This window comes from Zea mays, chromosome 4 (assembly GCF_902167145.1).
Source record: "Zea mays cultivar B73 chromosome 4, Zm-B73-REFERENCE-NAM-5.0, whole genome shotgun sequence".
NCBI lineage: Eukaryota > Viridiplantae > Streptophyta > Magnoliopsida > Poales > Poaceae > Zea > Zea mays.
Window position 1 is genome coordinate 108,906,088 of NC_050099.1, and position 19,624 is coordinate 108,925,711.

General features: G+C 52.5%; 1 protein-coding gene across 3 annotated transcripts in view; it reads left to right on the top strand.

Annotated features, from left to right (window-relative positions):
• The first annotated feature begins 255 nt into the window (after positions 1 to 255).
• The window catches only part of LOC103653576 (DNA repair protein RAD5A), a 39,174-nt gene continuing 19,805 nt past the window's right edge, over positions 256 to 19,624 (top strand). For 2 of the 3 annotated variants that reach the window (XR_004857790.1, XM_008680447.4), the window contains exons 1-11: positions 256 to 917; positions 998 to 1,131; positions 1,230 to 1,365; positions 1,774 to 1,827; positions 1,908 to 2,054; positions 2,143 to 2,294; positions 2,382 to 2,466; positions 2,574 to 2,831; positions 3,014 to 3,160; positions 3,622 to 3,777; positions 3,945 to 4,012. Coding sequence is in view for 2 of the 3 variants with exons in the window: in XM_008680447.4 (XP_008678669.2) it covers positions 402 to 917; positions 998 to 1,131; positions 1,230 to 1,365; positions 1,774 to 1,827; positions 1,908 to 2,054; positions 2,143 to 2,294; positions 2,382 to 2,466; positions 2,574 to 2,831; positions 3,014 to 3,160; positions 3,622 to 3,777; positions 3,945 to 4,012 (1,853 nt within the window). In the remaining variant the exon portion in view is untranslated. The remainder of the gene's footprint in view (positions 918 to 997; positions 1,132 to 1,229; positions 1,366 to 1,773; positions 1,828 to 1,907; positions 2,055 to 2,142; positions 2,295 to 2,381; positions 2,467 to 2,573; positions 2,832 to 3,013; positions 3,161 to 3,621; positions 3,778 to 3,944; positions 4,013 to 19,624) is intronic. The other variant, XM_008680448.3, reaches the window with a different exon arrangement.

Here is a 19,624-nt window from a genome sequence, read left to right on the forward strand (position 1 = left end):
GGCACCTATAAATACCCTCGCACAGTGCCCTTAAGAGGCTAGATTAACAGAGCAATTGTCTTACTAACCTAAAACCTTGTTTGCATTACTTTCACTCTCGCGTTGGATCATCTTGCTCGGGAGAGCAAGTTCCAACACTCCCTATACATTATTATATTTTGATTGCATTTATTACTTAGAGATTTAGGATTGTATTATGTAGTTTTTTGAAGCTGTCTTTTATATTTAGAAAATTGTTCCAAAGCATTATGTTGCACATGTCCTAAGTGTTGCGAGGGCAAATCGGTCTAGCCCTCCCACCTTCCCGCGAAATCTAATAGTCGGCGGCGCGAAGCAGGAGTTCTGGGGAAATTTCGCCGGCCGGGTGCGAGCAGAGCCGCCGCCGCCTTCTTGCGTGGGAGATGGTGAAGGAGCGGGAGGAGCAAGTGGCCATTGTGCGCATGGTGCTTGGCGAGGGTACACCGGAGATGGACATCATCCGTGCTCTCCACATGGCCGGCGACGACCCCACCAAGGCCATTAACATCCTCCTCGACCTCAACAAGGCTGCGCCACCTCTCCCGCCGTCGCCGTCTCCCTTTCCCTGTCCATCGCCCTCCCCTTCGCCGGGGAAACCCGCCAAAGCCCTCGTCGACTCAACCCCACCATGCAAAGCCCCTACCCGGCCCATGCCCACGGCAGAGAAACCTAAGTCCACTACAAGCAACGGTGGCAGCGAGGAGCACTGGTGGCTGGTGGGGAGCGCCGAGATGGTGGGGCTGTCCACCTGCAAGGGAAGGCGAATTACCTCAGGGGACGTGGTCACCTTCAGCTTCCCCAATGCCACAACCGCCGTGGGCAAGAGCCGTCCGAGCCGTCCCGCCCTAGCTTCCTGCTCCTCCGAGATCATGCGCTTCTCCACCCCGAGCCACGGGGAGGTACACTACTTCATCATTGCTGCCCACCCCATCTTGGCAGTGCATCAAGCTATTGTATGAACAATTTGTTGCTGTTTTAGGTGGGTCGCATCCCCAATGAGTGGGCAAGGTGCCTCCTTCCCCTTCTCAAAGAGAACAAGTTAAAAGTCAAGGGCTCGTGCAAATCAGCTCCCGAGGTGCTTACCATTATGGACACTGTCCTCTTGTCAGTGAGGTATACAAACCACGACTGAAACTAAGTCCAGTTTATATGCAATTTAGCATCTTTGTTGCTTGACTACACCACCTTCGCTGAGGTCTTGTACTTTGTAGTATATATATCAACAGCTCAATGTTTCATGATCAAAAGCAATCGTCACCCAAAGCAGCTCGATTTGCTCCATATGACTCCACATTTCACCCCCTACCTGCACTTTTCAAATTGATAGGACTTGCTCCTTTTATTAAGGTGAGCTGTGCGCTCTTATCATCCCCTGCTCGTTTATTATCTAGTGCAAATGCACTGCAAAAGTCTACCAATTTAAAGCTCTTGGATAGGTGAATGTATAAATATGCATTGCCAAAGTTTGTACAATTGTAATTAGGTGTTCTTTGGTATCATGAAATTAGCGTAGCGTTGATAAATATTTTTTGAACAGTCACTGATGAACACTGAAAGCAAAAAATTAAGAAGTATGAGAACCATTTATATATCTTTACCCCAACATTGTACAACATATGATTTTAGAATGTGGATAAAGGTATAAAAAGACATTAAAAGAAACAAGTCCATTTAAGTCACATGCATTCCTCTTTCTCTGGAATCAACATTTTAGTATGGTCTGATTTTTTTTGGTTTGACATAAATTGAAAACAGGCCGCTTTTACTCCAGAAGATCTTTATTCCAGGAAGCGGCCAACTGAAACAAAGGTAATAGTTTAGTACTTCATTCGTTACACTGCTATCAAAATAATAGATATTGGCCTTTTATGTTTTTTCTGCCTGAACAGAGCAGTATAGGGTCTCCTGCTGCAAAGCTGACATCCGGCAGATTGAGGTTGTCTTCTGATGGAAACGAAGATGATCATGGTGAAGAAACTGTTTCAGATTCAGATTTGGATGATATAATTGGGATCTCAGACAGCTGTGCACTAGAGGTAATTCAACAGCCCATCGTTGTGCAGTGTTTCAGCAACTAGTGGATATTATCCTGACCTCAGTGTGCTCTGAATTTATATTTTGTAGGAAAGGGCTCCCCCTGATTCTCTGATGTGTGATCTACGCTCTTATCAAAAGCAGGCACTTCATTGGATGCTGCAGCTTGAGAAAGGTAGTTCTTCCCAGGATGCCGCTACAACCCTTCACCCTTGTTGGGAAGCATACAAACTTGAGGATAAGTATGCATGTGTTATATGAGCTGTTTTTAATAACCATTCTGGCAATAGTTGGACATTACATTTCATATTTTATTGCATTTATTTCAGGAGGGAACTCGTTTTGTACTTGAACGTGTTTTCAGGCGATGCTACAACTGAATTTCCTAGTACATTACAACTTTCTAGAGGAGGAGTAAGAATATTTTTAATATTGTATTTCTTTATGTTTAGCATTTCTATGATAGCTATCGTTTCTGGTTGATTTTACGATCAATTCTATTAACTGGAGTAAAAATTAAGATTCTGGCAGATGCAATGGGACTGGGGAAGACTATTATGACGATAGCTCTTCTTCTTTCTGATTCTAGCAAAGGATGCATCACAACTCAGAATGCTGCTCAGACCCCTAGAGAAGCTAGTGGGTTGGGTGAATCGCATGATGCTGTGAAGAAGCTTGCTAACCCTTTCTCTTTTAGCAAACACAAGAAACCTAAGGCCCCACTTATTGGAGGAAGCAATCTAATTATCTGTCCAATGACACTAATTAGTCAGTGGAAGGTATAGTTCTAATTGTGGCACCACCCCACCATTGCCTATGCTACATTATATGTGTGCTTATTTGCTGCAGAAAAGTAAAAGATAAGAGGTTAACATAATTTTGACTTGCTTTACCAATTTCATCTTTAAGTGTTTCTTTCAACTATTTTTCTGAACACTAGAGTTGATGTTATGAATAACAGGCAGAGATTGAAGCTCATACTAAGCCAGGCACTGCGAATATATATGTTCACTATGGACAAAACAGGCCAAAAGATGCAAGCATCATTGGTCAGAGTGATATTGTCCTGACTACATATGGTGTTGTGTCATCAGAGTTTTCAATCGATGTAAGCTCTGAGATCTTATATCTCTTTCAGTTTACTCTTATTATGTTCAAGCTTTTGTAAAAAATTCATTGGTTAAGAATTAAGATAACCTAGATAGCACCAGACCATGCGATTGATTGGTCATTTGCATACTCTTACTACTATAGCCACTTGATTTGACATCTTCTACTTTTACTTGTGTCCATTTTTTATCAAAATAATACAGATAATGCATTACCCATTTGCTTGTCTTTTGTCCTTCCCACCATGTTTCTGCATTTGATCCTTCATGTCATACTTACACAATCTTATTGGTAAAATATGGCTTGCTTAAATTTGGTCCATACATGCATAAACAAGATAGCCACATTGACCAAAGTATGGATGCAATGATGGGGAACTGCTGGGTCCATTGCTATTAATATTTAGTTTGAATTATGCAAACTTATTCTTGACTGAACTTTTGATATCTGCTTGGCTAGGGTTCAACAGAAAATGGGGCTTTGTACTCTGTACATTGGTTCAGAGTTGTGCTTGACGAAGCACACATGATAAAATCTTCTAAAAGTTTGATATCCCTAGCTGCGGCTGCTCTGACTGCAGATCGGCGCTGGTGTCTCACTGGTACACCAATTCAGGTGAGAATATGTGTAGATCTATCGGTCTTTGTTAGAATTCCCTGAACATATCATGTTTATCCCTAATGCAGGATTATGGAGCCGACATTTTACTCTTATTTTTCACGCATGTATTTGCGTACTAGGTGCTTATGCATTCAAATTTATGAAGTTTACTTTACTCACAGAACAATTTGGAGGATTTATACAGCCTTTTCCGGTTTCTGAAAGTTGAACCATGGAGGAACTGGGCTTTGTAAGTGTGTTTTTATTGGTTTTCATTGACGTTTCTAGTTGAACTTGACAGCTCTAAATTAATTGGACTTTTGAAATTCATAATGGTTTCTCACATTATTTACCACTTTCTATTTATTGTACACATCACGGGAGCATTTGAGGTTGTGTAGATGATTAATTTGTTTCATAGCAGTGGCAGAGGATTAGAACAGTTATTAAGGGAGCCAAACAGAAAGAGATAAATCATAAAGAGGAGTTAGGAATTTTCTACTGCATTTACATGTTAGATTTCAGTGTTGTAACAGGAACCAAACATGGGGTAGCCACCCCCTCCCTCCCTTTGACACTATTTTGTAATGTCTTGTAAGCGTGTGGGACGCTACACGGGAGGAGATGGTGATATGAGTCTGCAGTAGTCAGTAGGCGGCACACTGTTGGCAGTAAGTAATATGGGTAGGGGAGCAAGTTGTGATTGGTGGGCTTCTGTGTGGGTTGTGGAGTCGTGTGGGCCGTGGGCCGGTGTTGTAAGCGTTTAAATACCCAAGTGGCCGTCAGGTGGGGTATGAAAAACTAAATAACAGAATTTGTTCCAGAAGACTTATCTCACTCTTTCAAACAGCGCACACGCCGAATCACTTCTGGCGATCGTCGTGGTCGCTCACGTATGGCGTACCGTCGGCCAAGGGCTATCACAAGTAGTACCAGAGTTTGGTCGATTCGAGGACAGAGGAAGGATCAGGGTGTCACCACGGCTCTGTCAGCAAAACCATCGGCACAGACAAGATTCATCTTGGAGGCGATGGCGGACTACGACAGAGTTGGTCAAGAGAAGTGGAGTAAGGTGTTCGACGCCTTGAGCAATTTTACCGGATAACTGAAGGAGTTGGAAACGGGTCTAGAACCAACTTCTAGCTCAATCCGACCTTGCGGCATCTGTGTCAGAGCAAGTGGCGGAGGAGAGGAACGAGTTGTTTCAAAAAGTAGAAGAGACTGGTCGAGTGGTGGCGCAATTGAGGTTGGAGAAGATGGACAGATAGTTTGGAGACAAATCGAATGAATCGGAGGAGTGTGGGGATGAACCGTACCAACGTCGTCGACTACCTCGGTTCGGGAAGCGGGTGGATCATGGTGGACCCATCAAGTGTATGACGTTGGGACTCTAGAGTGTATGACGGATGCATCCTGATCAGGGTCGTCAGGTATTGCCAAAACTATCATTCTCGACATTTGTTGGAGAGGATCCGGTGGTTTGGTTGGATAAGTTTGTAGACTACACTATTTTCAAATTACCGGAAGCAACTTGGTGTCAGCAGCAGCAATGCATATGGAACAGAACGCTGTTCGATGATGGCAGGTGTATAAGCTGCGGAATGGAATGGGCAATTGGATGGAATTTGTGGCTGTGATAGAAGCTAAGTTTGGTGTTGATGCCTATCCAAAAGCTTTGAGGAAGTTATTGAATCTGAGGCATACTGAAAGTGTTGAGGCTGTAAGTAGAGGGACTCTAACTCTCATCAAGAGGATGACACTATGAGTTGGGGCAATTTTCTTGTTTATTTCTTCAAACACTACATACCCATCTAAGGGTTGGAGACCCATATTTATAGCCCTAGAGGCTGCACTACCACACCTTCTCACACACACTACACAACAGGATTGTCCTCTAGATGCTAAAGAGACTACAAAGGACAGTCAAAAGCGACTGTTGTCCTCTAGATGCTAAAGCGACTACAGAGGACCGTCAAAAAGCGACTGATGTCCTCTAGATGCTAAAGAGACTACAGAGGACAGTCAAAAGCGACTGTTGTCCTCTAGATGCTCAAGACTTATTCCATCATTCTCCCCCTAAGTCTTGGGCGTCGTCTTGTGAGAAAGTTGGGCCATCCCGGACCTCGAGCAAAGCTCAACAAACTTGATCTTCCCAAGGGGCTTGGTGAGCAGGTCTGCAAGCTGATCCTTGGTGTTGATGTAACGCGCCTTGATGCTCCCTTCTGCCAAGCAGTCTCGGATGAAGTGGTATCTCAGCCGGATGTGCTTGCTCCGTTCATGGAACACGAGGTTCTTGGCCAATGCCAGAGCGGACTGGCTGTCCACCCTGAGTTCCACCGCTCCAGTGTCTCTCCCGAGGAGATCACCGAGCAGTCGAGCCAGCCAGAGCGCCTGAGTCGAAGCAGTGGACGCCGCTATGTACTCGGCCTCGCAGCTGGACATGGCCACCACCTGCTGCTTGACCGACTGCCAGCTAATGAGGCACTTGCCGAGGAAGAAGAGGATCCCGCTTGTGCTCTTGCTAGTGTCGATGTCAACGGCGTGGTCGCTGTCGCTGTATACGACAAGGTGTGCATCCCTAGGGCACCTCGGGTAGTAGAGACCGTGGTCGAGAGTCCCCGCAACATAGTGGATGATCCTTTTCACAGCCTGCTCATGCTCCGTCGTCGGTCGCTGCAAGAACCGACTAACGTAGCCGACGGAGTATGCCAAGTCAGGCCGTGTGTGGACGAGGTAGCGAAGGCTCCCCACAAGACGCCGGTACTGTGTAGCATCCACCTCCTCCGTCGTGCTGTCGCGACTCAGCTTCAGCCTCTCCTCCATCGGAGTGAGAGCTGGGTTGCAGTCGGTGAGCCCAGCCAGCTCAACAATGCGCTTGGCGTAGGCGATCTGGCGAAGTGTGATCCCGGAGTCTCCCTGGTGCACCTCAATCCCCAGGTAGAAGGAGAGATGCCCCAGGTCACTCATTTGGAAGGTGGCCTTCATCTCTTCCTTGAACGCTGCCACCTCTACATCCTTGGCGCCGGTGATCACCAAGTCGTCGACGTAGACACCCACCAGCAGGGCACTTCCTCCATTGCATCGTCGATAGATGGCCGCCTCGTGCGAGCTTGGCGTGAAACCCATTCCTTTGAGCGTGGAATCCAGCTTGGCATTCCACGCCCTCGGTGCCTGTCGCAGGCCATAGAGAGCTTTGCGCAGGCGCAACACCTTGCCCTCCTTGCCAGGGATCGCAAAACCTAGCGGCTGGTGTACGTAGACCTCCTCCTTTAAGTCGCCGTTAAGAAACGCCGACTTGACGTCCATGTGATGAACGTGCCAGCCCTGCTGGGCTGACAGCGCAAGGAGGAGTCGCACGGATTCCATCCGTGCCACGGGGGCGAAAGCATCGTCGAAGTCGATCCCCTCCTGCTGTAGGAAACCGCGTGCCACCAAGCGAGCCTTGTGCTTGACGATGGCGCCGGCTTCATCCCTCTTCAGTTTGAACACCCATTTAAGGGTGATCGCGCGATGACCATGAGGGAGATCAGCGAGCTCCCAGGTGCGGTTCGTCTCAACCGCGTCCATCTCCGACTGCATAGCGGCATTGCCAAGCCGCATGTTTCTCGGCCTCCGCGAAAGATCGAGGCTCACCATCGTCGCATGCAAGATGCAACTCTCCTGCCAGAATGCGAGATGCAGGGCCTGGCACCGACGGGTCGATGAGAAGGCCCTCCACCCTTCGATACCGCAACGGCTCGCCGTCGTAGCACGCGTCGACGTGCTCCTCGTCGCGGGACAGAGGGGTCACGAGCTCCACTGGGTCGTGCTCGACACGAGCTGGTGTCGGAGAGGACGTTCCCGGAGAGGGTACTGTCAGTGCTGGAGTACGTGGTGGCGAAGAGCTCGCTGTAGCCAGAGTCGTGGTTGGAGTGCGTGGTGGTGAAGAGCTCGTTGTAGCAGGAGCTGGAGAGTTTGGCGCTGGAGTCGGTGGAGACTTGGGGGCTGGGGTAGACCTGCTCGGAGAAGAGTTGCCTACTCCCCCAGCTCCCTCAAAGTGGACGTACTCGATGGTGAAGTCGTACGTCGGAGTCGTGCCGTCGTCCACCGCCTTGTCCCACGCCCATCCTCGCCCTTCGTCGAACACTACGTCGCGCGCCGTGCGCACACGCTGTGTTCTTGGGTCAAGGATGCGGTAGGCCTTCGAGCCCTCCGCGTAGCCAATGAACACCCCTGGGGTGCTCCTATCGTCGAGCTTGCTGATGTGGCCAAGCTCCTTGGTGAACGCGAGGCAGCCGAAGACCCGTAGGTGAGAGACCGCCGGCTTGCGCCCATGCCAAGCCTCGTACGGTGTCATCCCGTTGAGAGCCTTGGTGGGCGAGCGGTCGAGGATGTAAACCGCTGTCACCACCACCTCTCCCCAGAAGACAGCTGGCATTCCTCTCTGCTTGAGGAGAGCGCGAGCCATCCCCACAACCGTCTGGTTGCGCCGCTCGACGACACCGTTTTGCTGCGGGCTGTATGGCGCGGAGTAATGGCGCTGAACGCCCTCATCCGCGCAGTACGACGCGAACTCAGCCGCCGTGAATTCGCCGCCGTTGTCGGTGCGCAGCACGCGCAGCTTGCGGCCGCACTCCGCCTCCGCAGCGACCTGCACACGCCTGATGGTGTTCGCAGCCTCTCCCTTGCTGCCAAGGATCATCACCCACATGTAGCGGGAGAGATCGTCGACGAGCAGCAAGAAGTAGCGTCGTCCTCCTGGTGTGGCTGGTGTCACCGGGCCACACAAGTCCCCATGCACGAGCTCGAGCCTCTCCTTGGCTCGGAAGCTCGACTGCTGGGGAAAGGGGAGCCGTCTCTCCTTTGTCAACACGCAGACATCGCAGAATTGTTCCACATGGTCAAGGCACGGCAGGCCTCATACCATCTCCTTAGCACTGAGCCGCTTCAGGGCCTCGAAGTTAAGGTGCCCGAAGCGCTCGTGCCACTGCCATGCCCCGTCGTCTCGACGAGCAGCAAGGCAGCAAGGTTGTGCCACCTTCACATTGAGGATGTATAGCCGATTTGGACTCCTGTGTACCTTGGCAAGAAGGCGACGAGAGGGATCTCAGATCCTCATGACTCCGTGCTCGACCTCCACACGCGAACCGTTCTCATCCAGCTGTCCCAAGCTGATGATAGAGTTCCTCAACGCGGGGATGTAGCAGACTCCGGTGAGCAGCCTGTGCTCACCAGACGCGGCGGTGAAGACGACTGAGCCGGCGCCCTTGATCTCTACGCCGGAGGCGTCCCCAAACTTGACGGAGCCTCGGACGCTAGAGTCAAGCTCGGTGAAGAACTCCCGTCGGCCGGTCATGTGATGAGTGGCGCCGGTGTCGAGGCACCATCCTTCGATCATGTCCTTGTTGGAGCCGTCGCCGAGGAAAGCGCGTGCTTTCGACTCATCAAGGTGGAGGAGTGCCGCTGCGGCCGGTGCCGCTGGAGATGGCTCGATGCTTGCATGTGCCAGGGGCAGGGTCTCCTCCTCCGCCTCCGCCTGTGCGACGTTGGCCTGGCCACGTCGTGGCTGCCGACAATCCCTGGCCTAGTGGCCAAGCTTGCCACAGTTGTGGCAGCCGTCGTCTCGTGCCGGCTTCTTGTTGCCGACGGCGCTGCCTTGGGCACCTCCACGTGCACCACCCTCAGCATGTCCTCGCGCCCCGGCCTGGGCGCCTCCACGCGCCTTGCGCGGCATGCCGCGTTTGCGGCCTCGTGTCGAGGAGGACTCCCCCTTCTTGTCACCCTGACAGGCCTCCCACTGCTCCCGAGTGAGATGTAGCTTCCCGCCGATAGTGATAGGCCCAGAGAGAGCCTGTGGTTCGTCGCCGTCGACCACCTTGAGGCGACCAATCGCCTCTTCGATCGTCATCGTGGAGAGGTCTAGCAGAGACTCGATCGAGCGAGCAATCTTCCTGTACTTCTCGGGGATGCAACGGAAGAGCTTCTCAACAGCTCTCTCCTCATCGTAGGTGTCGTCGCCGAACTGCACCATCTTCTGCAACAGAGTGTTGAGGCGGAGAGCAAAGTCATCAACATCCTCACCTGGCTTGAAGGCCAGGTTCTCCCACTCCTTGCGAAGTGCCTGCAGTGTGGTCTTTTGGGCACGATCGCTGCCGATGCGGGTCGCAACGATGGCGTCCCAGGCCTCCTTGGCAGTCCGCTTCTGGGAAAGCGAAAACTGCATCTCGGGCGGGACTGCAGCAATGAGGGCATCCAGCGCCCGCCGATCCTCGTGGTAGTCGACGTCGTCGTAACGAACTGCTTCCCACATGTGGCGAACCTGGAGCCGTACCCTCACCACCGCGGCCCACTCGACGTAGTTGGTCTTGGTGAGGGTAGGCCACCCACCGCCGGGACCGATGTCCCTGACAATGGCCTGGGCCATGCGGCGACCATGGTACCGATCCGGGGAGGGAGAACCGCGCCGCCTGTAGAGGCCGCGATCTCCGTCGACTCGGTCGCCGCCGCCGGGAGCACCGCCGGCGCGTCTACGCCCGTCTGGGCTGCCGCCGCGTGCGCCTCCGCCTAGAGCGCCGTCAGCGCGTATCCGGGCTGCCGCCACGCGCGCCCCCATGGGGATGCGCGGCTGCCCACTATGCCGCCTGCTCTCGCGCTGCTTCCCTCGCCAGCCTGAGCTCTTCGTCGGTGTTGTCGTCGACAGAAGCAGAGCTGCCAGCTCTACTGCCGCGCAGAACCTCGAGCTCTGTTGCCGCCGCACGTGCAGCATCCGCCGCCTCCGCTGCTTCTACTTCCGCTCTCGCCGCTGCCAGTTCCGCCGCCGCCAATCGTGCTGCCCTCGCCGCTGTCGCTGCAGCCGCCGCTGCTGCTCGCTCGCGTTCTTGTGCCGCGGCGACCTCGGCCTCCTGCTGGCGCCGCGCACTCGAAGTGGCCGAGCGTAGGGACATGGTGGGCTAGTGAGGGGTCGCTGCGTGCGGAAGAGGCTGTCTCAGACGAAAGGCTGCTCGTCTGAGCAGGGGAGGAAGGAACAGTTGGAGCTCTTGCTGCCGACTGAGTGTGGGGAGAGGCGCGGGAAGGAGATGAGCACGAGATGTTTAGGCTGCAGGATAGTTTGGCTTTGATACCAATTGTAAGTAAAGGGACTCTAACTCTCATCAAGAGGATGACACTATGAGTTGGGGCAATTTTCTTGTTTATTTCTTCAAACACTACACAATGCCATACGCATCTAAGGGTTGGAGACCCATATTTATAGCCATAGAGGCTGCACTACCACACCTTCTCACACACAGTACACAACAGGATTGTCCTCTAGATGCTAAAGAGACTACAGAGGACAGTCAAAAGCGACTGTTGTCCTCTAGATGCTAAAGCGACTACAGAGGACAGTCAAAAAGCGACTGCTGTCCTCTAGATGTTAAAGAGACTACAGAGGACAGTCAAAAGCGACTGTTGTCCTCTAGATGCTCAAGACTTATTCCATCAGAGGCTTATATAACTGAATTCGAGCAGGTCCGATATGGTGCTGCCGTGCAGTCGTGCACAATGCTGAACTGGATGAAATCTTCTTCGTGACTCAGTTTGTGCATGATCTTAAACCTGATATTCAGAACGCGGTGCAGGTGCAGTTACCCACCACAGTTGATAAGGCGATGTTACTAGCACAATTGCAACAGGAAGTACTGGAGCGCAGCAAGTATAAAGGGCAGTGACAGGTCCCGACTAGTCTATTCCCAGTCCATTGGAGGGTAAGGGTCAGCAATTGGGGTGGATTTGTCCAAGGAGAGATGCAGAGAGTTTAGAAGACTGAATGGTTTATGCTATGCTTGTGGTGACAAGTTTGAGCCAGGGCATATTGCAAAGTGTACTAAACTGGGTCCAGTACAACTTAATGCTGTAGTTACTAAAGATATATCGATGGTGTTGACTAATGAAATTTTGCAGCAGTTGTCACAGGAAGATGTCCTGTCAATTATCTATGCAGGCTTTGGCTGGACCTGATAGTGACAATAGCATGCGAGTTAGATCTATTGTACACAAGCTAGTGATGCTAATGCTGATTGACTCAGTAGTTCCACCAGTTTTATTAGTGAACATATGGTTCAGCAGTTGGGGTTAGCTGTCAACTCTTGTCAGCCTGTGACTGTGAAGGTGGCCAATGGGCATTCCATGATTAGCACCACTATGGTAAAACGGTTGGAATGGTGGGCTAATGGGCACTTTTATCATACTGATACGAGAGTATTGTCTTTGAGTGCTTTTGATGCAGTTCTGAGGTATGATTGGCTCACAAATCATAGTCCAATGCACTGTGATTGGGAACAGAAAGTGCTAAGATTTGTGGATGACGATACTCAGGTAACTTTGTATGGGGTTGGAGTGAAGGATCCCTCATCAGTTTAGGATGTGTCAGTTGCTCAAGTGCACAAATGTGTGAAAGGAAATGAGGTTTGGGCTTTTGTCTTGTTGGAACCCATGGTTGAATTGAAGGACACCCTGGAAGCAGATATTCAGCTTTTGCTTCAGGTATTTGACATTTTTACAGTCCCCACTCAGCTTGCTTCTGTCAGGCCTTATGACAACATATTCCTTTGATACCAAGGGCTGTTCCAGTCAATTCCGGACCTTATAGGTATTCACCATTTCACAAGAATGAAATTGAGAGACACTGTCCTATTCGATGCTGGCCTCATCATTCCTAGTGTCAGTCAATTTGTTTCTCCAGCATTATTGGTGAATAAAAAAGATGGCTCATGGAGATTCTGTGTGGACTACAGGAAGTTGAATGCATTGACAATTAAGAACAAATTTCCTATGCCTTTAGTGGAAGAGATATTGGATGCGTTGGCAGGGACACAATTCTTTACTAGCTTGGATCTCACTACTGGGTACCACCATATAAAGATGGGGGAGGCTGATGAATACAAACCAACCTTTAAAACTCATCATGGCCATTATCAGTTCAGAGTTATGCCATTTGGATTCACTAATGCCCCTGCTACTTTCTAATGTGCTATGAACTCAGTGTTAGCACCCTTTCTTAGGAAATTTTCTATGGTGTTTATTGATGATATTTTGATATGTAGTCCCTCTTGTGCAGAGCATGTGACTCATATTAGAATGGTCTTGGACAGGTTGAGGGAACATCACTTCTTTGTCAAGAAGACAAAGTGTGTTTTTGGTATAATTGAACTGATTTATTTGGGCCACATCATCTCTCAACAAGGGGTGGCTACATATCCTTTCAAAACTGAAGCTATGAAGAATTGGCCTACTCCTACCTCTGTGACTGAGTTGAGGTTTTTTTGGGGTTTGACTGGTTATTACAGAAGTGGTTTGTGAGACACTATGGTGTGATTGCCAAACCCCTTAGCAAATTGTTGCAGCACAAAGCATTTCAGTGGGGCAAGGAGGCTGAGATAGCTTTTCAAGCCTTGCAACAAGCTATGCAGTCTACCCCAGTCTTAGCTTTGCCTCAATTTGATGAGCCTTTCATGGTGGAAACTGATGCTTGTGATGGAGTAGGAGCAGTGTTGATGCAAAAACACAGACCCATTGCTTATCTGAGTAAGACTCAAGTTGCCCATTTATGAAAGAGTTCTTGGCTTTGTTATTGACTTGCTGGCAGTAGAAAGGTGGCGTCAGTACCTTCACCGTGCTGAGTTTGTATCAAAACCGACCATAAAGCTCTCAGTTTTTTTGATGATCAGTTACTGCAGTGTGATTTGCAGAAAAGGGCTATTGCTAAGCTTATGGGGCTGCAGTTCAAGGTTGTTTATCGGAAAGACAAGGACAATGTTGCTGCCAACGCATTGTCCCGAGTGGGGCACTTTATGGCTTTGCAGACAGTGTCTGAGGTGCAACTAGGGTGGATTAAAGAGGCTATCAATTCTTATGTGACTGATGAGGATGCTCAAAACGCTCAACCAGCAGTCTCCAGCCCCAATGAGTAGGGTTTCTCTTTGCAACAGGGTATTATTCGAAAGGGGAGTCGAATTTGGCCTCTGCTTTGAAGAGGTGATTTCAGTGTTACATGACAGCGTGGTGGGAGGTCATTATGGCAGTAAAGCGACTTACCATCGAGTCAGACGTGTGTTTTGGTGGAACGGTTTAAAATCGGATGTAATCAGTTTTGTCAAGCAATGTGGGGTTTGTCAGCAGGCTAAACACGAGAGGGTTCATTCATCGGGTCTTTTTTGAACGTAATGGCAAGAGCTCTGCTCTCAATTAAGAATAATGGAATTGATCAAGTTTTAAGTAAAACCGGGCCCAAAACCTACACAGAGCGCACGCTAGAAAAACCGGCGAAGGTGATGGAATAAGTCTTGAGCATCTAGAGGACAACAGTCGTTTTTGACTGTCCTCTGTAGTCCTTTAGCATCTAGAGGACAACTTGACTGTCCTCTGTAGTCTCTTTAGCATCTAGAGGACAGCAGTCGCTTTTTGACTGTCCTCTGTAGTCTCTTTAGTATCTAGAGGACAACAATCGCTTTTGACTGTCCTCTGTAGTCTCTTTAGCATCTAGAGGACAATCCTGTTGTGTAGTGTGTGTGAGAAGGTGTGGTAGTGCAGCCTCTAGGGCTATAAATATGGGTCTCCAACCCTTAGATGGGTATGACATTGTGTAGTGTTTGAGGAAATAAACAGAAAATTGCCCCAACTCATAGTGTCGTCCTCTTGATGAGAGTTAGAGTCCCTCTACTTACAATTGGTATCAGAGCCAAACTATCTTGCAGCCTAAACATCTCGTGTTCATCTCCTTCCCGCCTCTCCCCACACTCAGTCGGTAGCAAGAGCTCCAACTGTTCCTTCCTCTCTTGCTCAGACGAGCAGCCTTTCGTCTGAGACAACCTCTTCCACATGCAGCGACCCCTCACTAGCCCACCATGTCCCTACGCTCGGTCACTTCGAGTGCGCGGCGCCAGCAGGAAGCCGAGGTCGCCGCGACACAAGAACACGAGCGAGCAGCAGCAGCGGTTGCAGCGACAGCGGCGAGGGCAGCACGGCTGGCGGCAGCGGAACTGGCAGCAGCGAGAGCGGAAGTAGAAGCAGCGGAGGCGGCGGATGCTGCACGTTCGGCGGCAGCAGAGCTCGAGGTTCTGCACGGCAGTAGAGCTGGCAGCTCTGCTTCTGTCGACGACAACACCGACGAAGAGCTCAGGCTGGCGAGGGAAGCAGCGCGAGAGCAGGCGGCACAGTGGGCAGCCGCGCATCCCCATGGGGACGCGCGTGGAGGCAGCCCAGATAGGCGCCGACGCGCTGACGGCGCTCCGGGCCAGGGCGCACGCGACGCGACTCTCCCTCCCCAGATCGGTACCATGGTCGCCGCATGGCCCAGGCCATTGTCAGGGACATCGGTCCCGGCGGTGGGTGGCCTACCCTCACCAAGACCAACTACGTCGAGTGGGCCGCGGTGATGAGGGTACGGCTCCAGGTTCGCCAAATGTGGGAAGCAGTTCGGTACGGCGACGTCGACTACCACGAGGATCGGCGGGCGCTGGATGCCCTCATTGCTGCAGTCCTGTCCGAGATGCAGTTTTCGCTTTCCCAGAAGCGGACTGCCAAGGAGGCCTGGGACGCCATCGATGCGACCCGCATCGGCAGCGACCGTGCCCGCAAGACCAAACTGCAAGGCACTTCGCAAGGAGTGGGAGAACCTGGCCTTCAAGCCAGGTGAGGATGTTGATGACTTTGCTCTCCGCCTCAACACTCTGTTGCAGAAGATGGTGTAGTTCGGCGACGACACCTACGATGAGGAGAGAGCTGTTGAGAAGCTCTTCCGTTGCATCCCCGAGAAGTACAAGCAGATTGCTCGCTCGATCGAGTCTCTGGTAGACCTCTGCACGATGACGATCGAAGAAGCGATAGGTCGTCTCAAGATGGTCGACGGCGACGAACCACAGGCTCCCTCTGGGCCTATCACTATCGGCGGGAAGCTACATCTCACTCGGGAGCAGTGGGAGGCCTGTCAGGGTGACAAGAAGAAGGGGGAGTCCTCGACATGAGGCCGCAAACGCGGCAAGCAGCGCAAGGCGCGTGGAGGCGCCCAGGCCGGGGCGCGAGGACATGCTGAGGGTGGTGCCCGTGGAGGTGCCCAAGGCGGCGCCGTCGGCAACAAGAAGCCGGCACGAGACGACGGCTGTCACAACTGCGGCAAGCTTGGCCACTGGGCCAGGGAATGTCGGCAGCCACGACGTGGTCATGCCAACGTCGCACAGGCGGAGGCGGAGGAGGAGACCCTGCTCCTGGCACATGCAAGCATCGAGCCATCTCCAGCGGCACCGGCCGCAGCGACACTCCTCCACCTTGATGAGTCGAAAGCACGGGCTTTCCTCGGCGACGGCTCCAACAAGGACATGATCGAAGGATGGTGCCTCGACACCGGCGCCACTCATCACATGACCGGCCGACGAGAGTTCACCGAGCTTGACTCTAGCGTTCGAGGCTCCGTCAAGTTTGGGGACGCCTCCGGCGTAGAGATCAAGGGCGCCGGCTCAGTCGTCTTCACCGCCACGTCTGGTGAGCACAGGGTTGAGGAACTCTATCATCAGCTTGGGACAGCTGGATGAGAACGGTTCGCGCGTGGCGGTCGAGCATGGAGTCATGAGGATCTGGGATCCCTCTCGTCGCTTTCTTGCCAAGGTACGCAGGAGTCCAAATCGGCTATACATCCTCAATGTGAAGGTGGCACAACCTTGCTGCCTTGCTGCTCGTCGAGACGACGGGGCATGGCAATGGCACGAGCGCTTCAGGCACCATAACTTCGAGGCCTTGAAGCGACTCAGTGCCAAGGAGATGGTACGAGGCCTGCCTTGTCTTGACCATGTGGAGCAATAATGCGATGTCTGCGTGTTGACAAAGCAGAGACAACTCCCCTTTCTCCAACAGTCGAGCTTCCAAGCCAAGGAGAGGCTCGAGCTCGTGCATGAGGACTTGTGTGGCCCGGTGACACCAGCCACACCAGGAGGACGACACTACTTATTGCTGCTCGTCGACCATCTCTCCCGCTACATGTGGGTGATGATCCTTGGCAGCAAGGGAGAGGCTGCGAACGCCATCAGGCGTGTGCAGGTCGCTGCGGAGGCGGAGTGCGGCCGCAAGCTGCGCGTGCTGCGCACCGACGGCGAATTCACGGCGGCTGAGTTCGCGTCGTACTGCGCGGATGAGGGCGTTCAGCGCCACTACTCCGCGCCGTACAGCCGCAGCAGAACGGCGTCGTCGAGCGACGCAACCAGACGGTTGTGGGGATGGCTCGGGCTCTCCTCAAGCAGAGAGGAATGTCAGCTGTCTTCTGGGGAGAGGCGGTGGTGACAGCGGTTTACATCCTCAACCGCTCGCCCACCAAGGCTCTCAACGGGATGACACTGTACGAGGCTTGGCATGGGCGCAAGCCGGCGGTCTCTCACCTACGGGTCTTCGGCTGCCTCACGTTCACCAAGGAGCTTGGCCACATCAGCAAGCTCGACGATAGGAGCACCCCGGGGGTGTTCATTGGCTACGCGGAGGGCTCGAAGACCTACCGCATCCTTGACCCAAGAACACAGCGTGTGCGCACGGCGCGCGACGTAGTGTTCGACGAAGGGCGAGGATGGGCGTGGGACAAGGCAGTGGACGACGACACGACTCCGACGTACGACTTCACCATCGAGTACGTCCACTTTGAGGGAGCTGGGGGAGTAGGCAACTCTTCTCCGAGCAGGTCTACCCCAGCCCCCAAGTCTCCACCGACTCCAGCGCCAAACTCTCCAGCTCCTGCTACAACGAGCTCTTCACCACCACGCACTCCAACCACGACTTCGGCTACAGCGAGCTCTTCGCCACCACGTACTCCAGCACCGACGGTACCCTCTCCGGGAACGTCCTCTCCGACACTAGCTCGTGTCGAGCACGACCCAGTGGAGCTCGTGACCCCTCTGTCCCGCGACGAGGAGCGCGTCGACGCGTGCTACGACGGCGAGCCGTTGCGGTATCGAAGGGTGGAGGGCCTTCTCATCGACTCGTCGGTGCCATGCCCTGCATCTCGTATACTGGCAGGAGAGTTGCATCTTGCATGCGACGATGGTGAGCCTCGGTCTTTCGCGGAGGCCGAGAAACATGCGGCTTGGCGTGCCGCGATGCAGTCGGAGATGGACGCGGTTGAGACGAACCGCACCTGGGAGCTCGCTGATCTCCCTCATGGTCATCGCGCGATCACCCTTAAATGGGTGTTCAAACTGAAGAGGGATGAAGCCGGCGCCATCGTCAAGCACAAGGCTCGCTTGGTGGCACGCGATTTCCTACAGCAGGAGGGGATCGACTTCGACGATGCTTTCGCCCCCGTGGCACGGATGGAATCTGTGCGACTCCTCCTTGCGTTGTCAGCCTAGCAGGGCTGGCACGTTCATCACATGGACGTCAAGTCGGCGTTTCTTAACGACGACTTGAAGGAGGAGGTCTACGTACACCAGCCGCCAGGTTTTGCGATCCCTGGCAAGGAGGGCAAGGTGTTGCGCCTGCGCAAGGCTCTCTATGGCCTGCGACAGGCACCGAGGGCGTGGAATGCCAAGCTGGATTCCACGCTCAAAGGAATGGGTTTCACGCCAAGCCCGCACGAGGCGGCCATCTATCGACGGGGCAATGGAGGAAGTGCCCTGCTGGTGGGTGTCTACGTCGACGACTGCAACCCAGCTCTCACTCCGATGGAGGAGAGGCTGAAGCTGAGTCGCGACAGCACGACGGAGGAGGTGGATGCTACATAGTACCGGCGTCTTGTGGGAGCCTTCGCTACCTCGTCCACACAAGGCCTGACTTGGCATTCTTCGTCGGCTACATTAGTCGGTTCTTGCAGCGATCGACGACGGAGCATGAGCAGGCTGTGAAGAGGATCATCCGTTATGTTGCGGGGACTCTCGACCACGGTCTCTACTACCTGAGGTGCCCTGGGGAGGCACACCTTGTCGGGTACAGCGACAACGACCACGCCGGTGACATCGACACTAGCAAGAGCACAAGCGAGATCCTCTTCTTCCTCGGCAAGTGCCTCATTAGCTGGCAGTCGGTCAAGCAACAGGTGGTGGCCATGTCCAGCTGCGAGGCCGAGTACATAGCGGCGTCCACTGCTTCGACTTAGGCGCTCTGGCTGGCTCGACTGCTCAGTGATCTCCTCGGGAGAGACCCTGGAGCGGTGGAACTCAGGGTGGACAGCCAGTCCGCTCTGGCATTGGCCAAGAACCCCGTGTTCCATGAACGGAGCAAGCACATCCGGCTGAGATACCACTTCATCCGAGACTGCTTGGCAGAAGGGAGCATCAAGGCGCGCTACATCAACACCAAGGATCAGCTTGCAGACCTGCTCACCAAGCCCCTTTGGAAGATCAAGTTTGTTGAGCTTTGCTCCAGGTCCGGGATAGCCCAACTTTCTCACAAGACGACACCCAAGACTTAGGGGGAGAATGATGGAATAAGTCTTGAGCATCTAGAGGACAACAGTCACTTTTGACTGTCCTCTGTAGTCCTTTAGCATCTAGAGAACAACAGTCGCTTTTTGACTGTCCTCTGTAGTCTCTTTAGCATCTAGAGGACAACAGTCGCTTTTGACTGTCCTCTGTAGTCTCTTTAGCATCTAGAGGACAATTCTGTTGTGTAGTGTGTGTGAGAAGGTGTGGTAGTGCAGCCTCTAGGGCTATAAATATGGGTCTCCAACCCTTAGATGGGTATGACATTGTGTAGTGTTTGAGGAAATAAACAGAAAATTGCCCTAACTCATAGTGTCATCCTCTTGATGAGAGTTAGAGTCCCTCTATTTACAATTGATATCAGGCCCAAGTCTTCCTAGACAATGTGGTAAAGGTACATGGCAGATTGGGATAAGGTTTTTACCGGTCATTCTTGGAAAGCTCCTTTTTCA